The sequence below is a fragment of the Poecilia reticulata genome, linkage group LG12 (assembly GCF_000633615.1).
Source record: "Poecilia reticulata strain Guanapo linkage group LG12, Guppy_female_1.0+MT, whole genome shotgun sequence".
In the NCBI taxonomy this organism is placed as follows: Eukaryota; Metazoa; Chordata; class Actinopteri; order Cyprinodontiformes; family Poeciliidae; genus Poecilia; species Poecilia reticulata.
The window spans coordinates 6,240,188-6,251,117 of NC_024342.1; the positions used below are offsets into that span (position 1 = coordinate 6,240,188).

The 10,930-nt window shown below is 42.0% G+C and overlaps 1 protein-coding gene across 1 annotated transcript in view; it reads left to right on the top strand.

The window, feature by feature from the left end:
• Positions 1-10,930, top strand: part of fcho2 (FCH and mu domain containing endocytic adaptor 2) — a 56,622-nt gene that overhangs the window by 20,572 nt on the left and 25,120 nt on the right. The window contains exons 7-8 of the mRNA XM_017307926.1: positions 1,157-1,255; positions 6,067-6,163. Of these exons, the coding sequence (XP_017163415.1) occupies positions 1,157-1,255; positions 6,067-6,163 (196 nt within the window). The remainder of the gene's footprint in view (positions 1-1,156; positions 1,256-6,066; positions 6,164-10,930) is intronic.

The following is a 10,930-nucleotide window of genomic DNA, read 5'->3' on the forward strand; positions in this document are numbered from 1 at the left end:
CCATGTCACCAGCTCCGTCCATTTCTAATCATAAGGGCAGACAGAGGCTTAAAGAGAGGTGGCAAAAGCAAATGAGGTGGATAAGCAGCGTTTGCCAACGACGGATGGTGTTATCAAAGATGTATTGCTATGCAACATCATCTATGCTGCCCAAATATTGAGCTATTAGCATGTCGTAGTTATGCGCAACAGCCTTCAGTCAGAAGCCCCTTCAGATTTGTTGCGAGACTTACTGCTACTGGACAGCATCACCGTCCATAACGASTCTCTGAAGATGATTAGATTATATGAGTTGGGACAGCATTTAATTTCCCCTTTGGAATAAATAAAGTCATTTTGAAATTAGTTTGAATTGACTTGAACAATTTTGCTCAGAAAAGGACACATAGTTTTAAAAACAGCTTCTAAAAAAATGAGTGTGTTCAGCCTTTTGTGCTCTAATCTGTGGCAGCACTGACTGACCTTGAAACTACTTTTCAAAGAACGGTCAAAGGTTTTAGTATTTAAATGTGCATAGAGACTCGTATACCATGCATCTCTAAGCCTTCAACTGAAGTCAGCTGTACGATAATACCCTGATTTGTTTCGGTCCGTAACTACAGATTACGTTGAGGATAAACATCACATGTCACATGACGAAATGTAAAAACATCTCAAGGTGTATGAATACTTCTGCGTGGCGCTGTGGCTGCACGCCCTCGTACTTCACAGTCGGACACGAGAGGCTCTTTATCTGGGTTCTTTTTGTGATTATTGAGAGCTAATCTCCCCACGAATGCCTGGATTTTTCTCTTCATGACTGCTTGAGCTCAGGCGTCTCAGTTTACGTTCAGAACCCAGATCTGAACGAGAGCGTTCGAGCCCTGTGATCTCTGCGCGAGCACTGCAGTAAAAAAAACATGCCAGAAATGAATCGTCGCCAGCGCCTGACATGATCACAATCGACATCTCGTGAAAGGACTTATGTTGTGCGCGCGCCTCGGACCACCCAGACACTCACACATATGAGGTCACAGCGTGAAGAATTCCCTTTGAGTCAAAGTCACGCTCTTGTTTCTTTTGCTTTCCCATCCTCTCCATGGCGTGACGTCAAGTTGTTTGGCACACGGTCACTTTGTTGTTGTCTGACGATAGATATTGTCTCCGTCCGTTTCAGAGATTCCAGGACATCGAGGAAAACCACATTCTCCACATGAAGGAGATCATCCGCTCGTACTCGCAGTCTGTGGAGGAAACGCACGTTCAGATCGGAGAGGTGAGTGTGTGTCTCTGATGTCGCGAGTGTGTTGATCTGGAGCGCTGCTCGCCGAGTGATCCGCCATCATCTGTCACCTGGGTCAGTAATTGAACTGAAGACCAGGAAATTATCCATTTGATCCAGGCTGATCAAGTCTCAATTTTCAGACTGTCAAAGTCTTGTAGGTTCAGCTGGAAAGGTTTTCAAACATCACTCACAGAGCCCCATTAATCAGTGTTTAATGCTTTCTAAGGTTGCTTCTTTTTATTATTTATTCAGCAGTTTGACTAAATGGTCAAGATTTACTACATTCTGCTGGCATGTTTTCATTAGTTTGTAGCAGCTCTATTTTTATGGCCTGCAGAGGGCGATGTCGCACCATCAAATAAAATCCCTCACCGCCTCACAGCTGGCCGGTTGATGTCTAAAGATGTAATTGTGAGAGTATGAGCAGATATTTTCACCACAACACAGGAAGAAGCACAAAAAAAGAAGAAAGAGTGCCACCTTTTTAAAGGTTTTTTAAATTATCTTATTAGGTCATTGAGATTTGCTTTCTGTAATGAAAGTATGCAGTTTTTTATTTATTTATTTTTAGACAAATTCACTTTTTTGCTGTTTTGTTTCTGTGAAGCTCTGATGCAGCATCTTTTAATTTCTGTCTAAAAAATATAAAATTTCCAAGTTTTTTCTGATTTCTGTCCAAAAAATTTTAATGAAATTGCATATTTTCTTCTGATTTGACTGTAAGTAAAACCCTTCCAGTGATTTATTTTTATGTGTGTGTCTGGATAACTAATCCTAAATTGTTCTGTATATTTTAACTGGACAATGTTCAGAGAACCCAACTAAAAAAACAGATTACCACCTCGATATCGAGTACTTTAATGTGTTTATTCTTTTTACCTCTTACCAAAAAAATGTGCCTGCTCTTACATTTTACATGTAGTTTCAGTTAAAACTTTTAAGTGTCAATCTTATTGGGTGAAGGATGTAAGGAACAGTTTGTATCGTTGTGGTGAAGTCATCGAGTTTGTGGGAGTAAAAAAAAAAAAAAGATCAGGTTTGGAAATACGTTTGAGGTCGACTTTTTCTTTTTTTAATCAACTTATTCAACTCGCTTAGCTCTTTGAGTGTATCTTAGGAATGTCGCATATAAAATCTCTTATCTTTAATGTGTAAATGAAATTTTAACATTGGAAATAGACATTTACTTTGTCTTCATGATGCTGCTGTACATTTTGGGGGAAACGTTTTCCCATAATCATCATAAACACAGGAGAAGCTCATTTTGCCACACGATCCTGCAGCAGGAAGAACTTTTAGCATCAGTGTGGAGGAGTTTTAAATTCCTCGTCAGGAAAATTACTTCAGTTCTCTTCAGTTTTTAGGCTTGAGATTTGTTCAACGCAGTCGAGGTCTTTGCCTCCACTGGACTCTTTTTTTGTTCAGCAATTGCAGATTGGCTCCGTTGTTTTGCATCATGAACATCGCAAATACTCCAACCCAATACCCTAACCCAATGCAATTTTTTGTAGATCTAACTTTGCAGGTTGGAAACATTGCATCATTTTCCACACCTAATATAAGAAGAAAAAAAAATCATTCTCTTCTTGGGGAAAAAAAATTGTTTTCTTATTTTCTTAAAATAAAAGTAAAATTGTGGTTCTTTTAATAATTACAACAAATTTGCAACAGTAGATATTCATCAACAATTATGCGTTTTCTCCTTTCAAAACGTTACGTAACATTTGCGGCTGTGATGGAGCCGAGTGGCAGAAACGGCTCTTTGGACTGTAAAGGTTGCAGGTCTTAGCTCTGAACTGTCCACAACGTCGCTTTTCGCTAAACCTGCTGAGACGTTCGCTGCTCTGCTACGAACACCAGCAACTGTGTTAGAAGTTATTAGTTTTTCCCCCTTTTTCAAAGTGTTTTTGATCTAGTTTCTTGTTCAAATATTAGTACAGTTAAAATAAGACAGAACTAACTTACAAGTAACTTTTTAGCAAGATACAGGAGCTTATTTTAAGTTTTTTTAAAATCCCTTGAAATTGATAAAACAAAGGTACTTGTTCCACTTATAACATGGGAAAAGGGTCTTTTTATAAGTGAAATAATTTGCCAGTGGAACTAGTACTTAAATCAATTTTAAAGAATTGTTTACTTAAAGAAGAAGCTCTCCTATCTTGCTAAAAAAGCTACTCCAAAGTTAGTTTTGTCTTATTTCCAGTGTACTAAGATATTTGCAATGGAAACTGGACCAAAAATACTTCATAAAATTTTATTTTTGCTGTTAACTGACCATAAAATGCTCACTTTTCCAAGGATTTTGCTGATGTTTGTCCCACCTCCCATCTATCAGTAGCGTCTGGCTGCTATTTTGCTTTTCAATGAACAAAAACACAGAACTGGTAGTGGCAGCATCATGCAGTTGCTTTTTCCTTTCAATTCCAAGTTTTTAAACCATGCAGGAGTTTCCAATGTGACATTAAAAGCTCATGGCTCGGTCTACCTTTAGTGGGGAAAAGGTGACTGACTCCCCACTAAAAGGGAAAAGGCTCAGTCTGTTGTTTTTGCTTGTTTACTCAAATATCCTCCATTAGTCGGCTTTAACGCTAAGCTACTTTGCGTCGCTAAGCTGTCATCGACAAGTGATTGCTGTTGTTTAACCAAACCAAAGCAACCGTGGCATCTTATCAGCTATCTTTAGAGAGGCTTCAGAGAGCATCGGCTCTGAGCGACCAGTGACAGAGACAAATGAGTGAGAAGAAAGAGAAAGAACTGCACCTTTTTAAAAGTGGTGAGAAGCGCGCTGTGTGGAGAGAGGCAGCGAGAGAGTTAAACCGGCTCGCTGCATAGAGAGGCAGGTGCGTCTGTCGCTGTGCGTGCTGAGTTTGTTTTTGTAAGTGAGCGTTTGTGTGTGAGCGAGGGCGCCTTCGGGGCAGACGCATGTTTTGTAGCATGTGGGCGAAAGTCTTGGTGGAGAGACGAGGAGCCTTTTTTTTGTTTGTTTGTTTGTTTGTGTTGACATATGAGCGTGTGTGTGCGTCTCTATACGAGATGAGCAGGGCAAGACACCTTGATGACATTAGCGACCACCATCACCCCAGCAGCGCCTGACGGATTGCGTGTTGCCTCACCACGGCAACCTTCTTACCACCAACACCCTCCCCCTCCTCATCCTCTGCTGCTAGGGAGGGCATAGATGGCTAATGCACTCTACCTCACCACTGGGGGCCCAGAACGGGAGGGGGAGGCTGGGGCAGACACATATATATAGACACACACACGCATACACACACGTGTGTGAATCCGTCTTGCTTTGATGGTGGAGCCACTCGCTGTAGCACTCGGGAGAATCACGCACATCTAAATAGTTTGTGGAGATGCGACAGTCAGCCCCTCGTCTTTATCTTCATGCCTACGCGTCGCTCGCACTTCCCCCCTTCACCAAACTCAAAAGGCGCACGTGCAAACAAGCGCTAACCTTTGTGTGATACTGCCCAGAGGGTAACCGTGGCAGTAACAAAGACAACCTCCGACACCCTGGTCTAACTGTAAGAGTCAGTAGGGCTGCGCATGCTAAAGAAGCGTCATCTTAAAGTGTTACAAATATTGAAAGTTGGAGCAGCATCAAGTGTGCATTTGGTAAAACTGTGAGAAGATCACTAAAACAGATGAGGAACGTTTTGTTATAAACTATTCTTCATAAGCATAATTTATATTCAATGCATTGATCCAGTGAATGCAGTTGTAATGCAACGCAATCAATAAAAAAATGTCTCTAGACGAGTTTCATCTTTCATAATACAAATTTTTCTCTTTAGATTTGAACTCCCATTAGAGCTAAAAAAAATCTCCACAGGTTTTTCCGACTGTTGTTGCCAAACTCTGCTAGCATCACAGAAATATTACCAGTTTTATTAGAAAAAAAAAAAAAAAAAAAAAAAAAAATAATAATAATAATAATAATGTGTTCATAACCCCGTTTTGTACCCTGCCTTTATTATTTTGGCACATCCTGATTTCATTAGAATTACGCAAACAGTTCTGCCCCTATACACTTAATCCACTGTGTCTTAGCATATTTAGGTAACGAGATAAAAGGACGAATAATATGAAAAATGCTAAATTCTCACGCTGAATTAAACTGAAATGTTTAGGACAAAGGAACTCTGAGTGACCTCCTGCTGCTAGAGGTTATTTAATGAAGACTCAAGGCGGCATTCCCTTACTGTGGACTGAAAAGAAAATACATTTAAATCATCGGTGGTCCAACTGGAAACAAAACCTCTCTTCTGAAGGGAGGCGTGGTCGGTGCAACTCGCCCCATGACAGGCGGCTTGTTTTAGTAGCTTAAAATAAAGTACATTAAAGTATCAACCTTCCCGACCACTCAGGTCTTCTGGTTCTAGTCGACTTTTCATCACCAGAACCAGAACCAAACATGGAGAAGCAGCGTTCAGTTTCTACTCTCCACTAATCTGGAAGAAACTTAGGGAAAACTATACGGAGACGCTGTTCCCTTAAATCGAGGCTAAAAACCCACCTGTTTATTTTGTATCTCATTACAAAATAACTAAAACCTTGATTTATATATTTGATCTATATTTGCTTTATAATATTGGCAAAATGTTCTGGTTTTAAATGGTTGCTGTACTGTGTCTTTTTGGTGTAGAGCACTTTGAACCACCTTGTTGCTGAAATGTCCTGTGCAAATAAACTTGACTGGGGTTTTTTTTTGCCATAGTTGAGGTTCTTGGAGTCGCATAATGTCCCTACTGGACCAGTCTTCCCATCTCATGCTTGTCCTTTCCTCTCTCTGTTAGGTGCACAATGAATTTGTGAGGAACATCGAGAACACTTCGGAGGAGAGCTTAATACAAAAACTGTCTGAGAGCAAAGGAACAGGCAAGGAGAGGCCAGGTAAGGCAGGACGCTGTCTGTCCCGACACTGGAAGCAGGATGACCACACATTCTTAAAAAGTCTTAAACTCGTGTATCTAAAATTAAGGCCTTAAAATGTCATAAATTCGTTTTAAAAAATTTAAGTTGGCCTTAAACACATTACTGACGGGTCTTAAATGTTGTTGTGACAGGATAACTTAATTTTGGATAGTCTGTTTTTTGTTTGTTGTATTTTTTTCTTGCAGGATTTTTCTGTCAGGCAAAATTTTTGACTTGCACTGAAACGTCTTCACTGTGTTTTGTGACTCCATGCGGGTTGAGGCTATCGCTAACTAGCTACTAATACACTTTTGCTAGGTATCTGGTTAGCTTCTTGGCATCCGTCATTGGGTTAAGTGCAACTGTATCCTCGGTTGGCTCTTTTTTTTTTGTTTTGTTTTGTACATTTCCGTCGTGGCGCACGTTTCTGATTTCATTCACTAATCGTCTCAACAAAAAGTCTTGAATTTGAGTTGGTGGAACCTGTGGAAACCCTGGAGTGTCGATACAGTTCTGAGCAGGGCTGATCTTGCCTTTCCCTGATGGGAGGGGTAGCATGGAGAGGGGCAATTAGACGTTAGAGCAGGCCATCAGAGGCAATCATAGTAATCTGCTGTAAAGGAAGGCCGGCTCGGCATTCCAGTAAGCATGTGACACGCTCGCAGATTAAGCAGGCATAACCAACTTTTCTGGGAGGTCAGAGCTCGACAATGACTCTTGTGTAAACTTTGCCGTGCCACAATAATCAAGGGAATACTTGTCAGTTTTCTTTGGCACTGCACAGTCACTTCCCACTTTGTCTCACACACACACAGAAATCCGACTGAATCCACTCGGTAACTGTAAACTATTTCACCTCTACTGAAATAGAGGTAAAATAGTTCTTTGCCGTTTGGCGTCTCTGAACTGGTGTCCCGTTCTGGGCGTAGCCTCACCAGTCCCTCTTCCTCCCGCTCCCGTTACGTCAGGTCACAAGCACAGAGGCCTCACCTTTGCTGTGGTTGTGTGTACACAAACGGTGACCTCCGTGTCCAAACACTTGGTCCAACAAGCGGCGGGGCCCTCATTTGTTTGGACAGCGGATTTAATTGAGGTTGAAAAAATCGGTCTGAAAATTCCTCCCCGTATCAAGCTGTTCATTAGGGATTGCACAGCAGCTCCGGTCCTGTCAGGAGAAATAAACCACCCTGTCCGATGATGAAATAGCTGAACGGATGGCCGGTCCGGGGCCTTTTCAAAGAAAGAGAGAGAGAGAAAGAGGAGTTGAATAAACTTTCTATTGCGGAAACAATCCTAAAGTGACACGCTGCGAGGCGGAGTGGAGGGGGGGATTTTAGGGGGTCGGACTGTTCAACGATATCCAGCTGAGCTGTCAACTGGCAGTGGGCCAGACACGCAAACTGGTCCCCGCCCCGCCCTTCTCTCCTGCTCCCTGTGCCATGTGAAGCATATGCAATTTAAAAAACCATCTTCCACTCATGCGTGACTGCCTGCCGCCCTCGCAGAGCAGCAAGAAAAGGAGCCATCTTCCCCTGTATAAACACTGTTGCCTGTCTGTTTGGAGAAGCTTAAACAGTTCCTAATGTCTGTCCAGGTTTGGGTAATATCCACGTGTGGCTGTGTGGACTTCGCTTGCAGCGTGTCTGTGTGTAAATATAGTCGGATGGAAAAAGGAGTCGCTTCCCTGCCCGGTTCTGACTTCTATTTTCCAGTCATTCTCGCGCCTCTGGTATCCCATTTGGTATCTTTGTTAAGAAACGCGATGTCATACGGTGAAGAGACAACCAAAAACATTCCTTTTTTATCCTTTTTATAGCCAAAGAGGGCTTTTGGGTGCATAATCCACATTTCAGGCGGAAAGGAAAAATTGCCAAAACAAAGATTGTTGTTGTTTTTTGTACTTTTAGTATTCTGCGTGGACAAAGATGGCGGTGGAAGCGTCATTCTCTGATGGCGCACGGCACGTATTTGGAAGAAAGTCTGGTCAGACGAGATCAAGGTTAACTGTTTTTAGTCTGACATCAAAAACGTGGCGGTTGAACACTTAAGATTGCCAATTACATCATCCCCACAGTGGGAAACGCGGTGGTAGTGGCATTATGCTGTGGGCATTGGGTCTGTCATGGCAACAAATTTGGTAGTCAAAGAAAGTTGTCTCAGTAACTATTGTGATTATCAATAATATTGTTGTCTTGAGACTATTTTCAAGTAACATTTTGACAATGGTGCAAAAGAGCAAATTTGCTTGACCAATAGACTTACACTTAAAAATGAAACGAGAAGATATTTAAAAACATCCAAAATAATAAGACAGAGACGCTGCACAGAGGAAGACTGGGTGCAGATAGTTCCGACTTTCTACATGTTCCAGTAGGATTCCGAGCTACCAGATCAGAATTATTTTTAAATAGATTCTCCAGTCGTTCTCTCTAAACCCACCAACGCCAAAAGGCCTCATAAAAGTTAAAGAAACAACCGTATTTTTCTGGATAATTACAGCAAAGTTGTTGAATGATTCTTCAAACCGTTGTGGCGGTTGGTACGCCGCCACCGCTGCCATGCATTTTGCCAGGGCTGAAGTGGGCCTGACATTGCACGGCAGCGTAGATCGGTCATCAGTGTACTTTATCCACTTCACTAGGCGTGATGCGTGCCTCTCGTGACTCGCTGCCTCCCTGCGCTTCACTCAGCCCCGCGCGCGCCAGACAATGCGTCAATCCCGCTCGCTACCGGCGTCCTCCGGGGAGGGCGCATGGGCCCTCTGCCGCCGTGTACGTTTTGAGTTAAAATATCATTAGCTTTGTTGTTTTCAGGTCAAGGCATGTTAGTGTATCAGAAAAACCGCCAGAGGGGTCCTGCCCCATCTTCCTCTCTTTCTTCTTCTCTCCGTCTCTCTCCCTGTGCCACCCCCTCCTGCTCATCTTGCTGTTTCTCCTCTCAGGAGTTGCAAAGCGTGCAGCATATTTGGATTTTGCCCGACTGTCACGTATCCGCATCGCCTGTCCTCCTGCCTCCAGTTTTTCCTGTTTGTGAAAACTGTGAGCCTATGTGAGCCTCGGCCCTTTGAAAAGCCTCGGTAAATCTGTCTGGAGTGACAGATGAAGCGTGACGATGGAGGGGCAGCACCTCGAGGGCGAACTTGCATTATTGATGAGCAATAAGTCAAGTGTGAACCGAGTTGTTTTTGGCAGTTTTCTCACCAGCTGATTGATGTGTCCAAGTAAGCAAAAGAAATGTTTTTTGTTTGTTTGTTTGTTTGTTTTGCAAAAATAAATCCATGGCTGGTTGTGCGACATCATAGCTATTAGCTAGAAGAGATTTTAAGACATGTCCGCGTGCTGCTGGTTATACAGTACTAAAGCATTCATACAGTTGTACTCCTGGAACCTGTTTACGTTTTTTCTCATATTACGAGAACAAACTAGTTCTCGTAATTTTATATTGTGTTTAGAAAAACACAAAGGTCTGTGTAATTGTGAACGGAAAGGCAAATGATACACCGTGTTGTGTTTTTTTTAAATAAAGTTTTCTGCTTCTTACAAAAAAAAAAAATTTTTAATGAAATGTGCAAAAAGTTTTCATCCCTCCTGTGACAAGGTGTCTGCATATTCTTCATAAGTCTTAAATTCATGTATCTTAAAATAAGGTATTAAGATGTCTTACATTCAGGACATGCAGGACTTGTGTTTTATCGTAGCAGGACTATTTAATCTAGCATATTCATGTATGTAGTTTTTTTTTTTTTTTTGGTATGTTTTGGACTTTTCTGTCAGGCAAATATCTGAGCCGCACCCAGACGTCTTCATTGTGTTTTATGACTCCATGTGGTCGGGGCTAGCAGTAACTAGCTGATGGTATATTAGCAACTACCAGTTAGTAGCTGATGAAAACACCCTTTGCTAGTTGGCTAGCTAGCTAGGAAAAAGCTAGCTAGACATGTTATCAGCTAATTACCAGTAATGCTAGCTGTTTTTAGCATGTGTAAGTACAAATTTATTGCCAGTTGGCTGGGCGACATTCAGTTTTGCCACTATCTGCCTTCCAACCTATATGAGCTTAGGTACATTCTGTATAAAATTAAAACTTTTAAGTTTGGCTCTATGGCGGTTTAGAGAGCACAAAGCTGTTGCTAAGAGCCAATCAGGCAAGTTGTAAGTTAGACCGTTCCATGTTAGACCTGGCTGTATTTTGAGATTGTCGTTTTGCTGGAAGATGAACATCCGTCCCAGTCTCCAAGTCTTTTGCAGCCACTGATAGCTTTAGCTTCAGTCATCAGCCTCTCAAATCAAATTTGCCTATCAAAAGTTTTTCATGTATTTGTATTCAGCCCACTTTACTCTGATACCCCTAAATAAAATCCGGTGAATTCAATTTCATTTAAATGTCAATGGAGTGTATCTCATCCATTGTGAATGCAACTTGTTCTGCAAAGCAGCACATGGTTATTTATTTAGACTTTGGGGTTCTGCGCAGGGCGCAGCTTAAGGTGAAAAAGGGCTTTCCATAAGCCACAGTAGCTGATTTATCCATGCAGCTTTAAACACTTTGTCTACATGTAATCTTGTGCCTTTTTTTTTGTGGTTTGTTTGTTTTTTGTCTCGTTGTAATAGCATTAAGTTTGCGTGTCCCAGCGCGGGGCACATTTAGTTCCCCGCATAGCGTCTGTCTGCTGCGAATGCCAAAGCCGCGTCCTGCTTTTCAGATTCATTTCTAATTGCGTGGACTTCCAGGTGGCGGCGGCGGGTG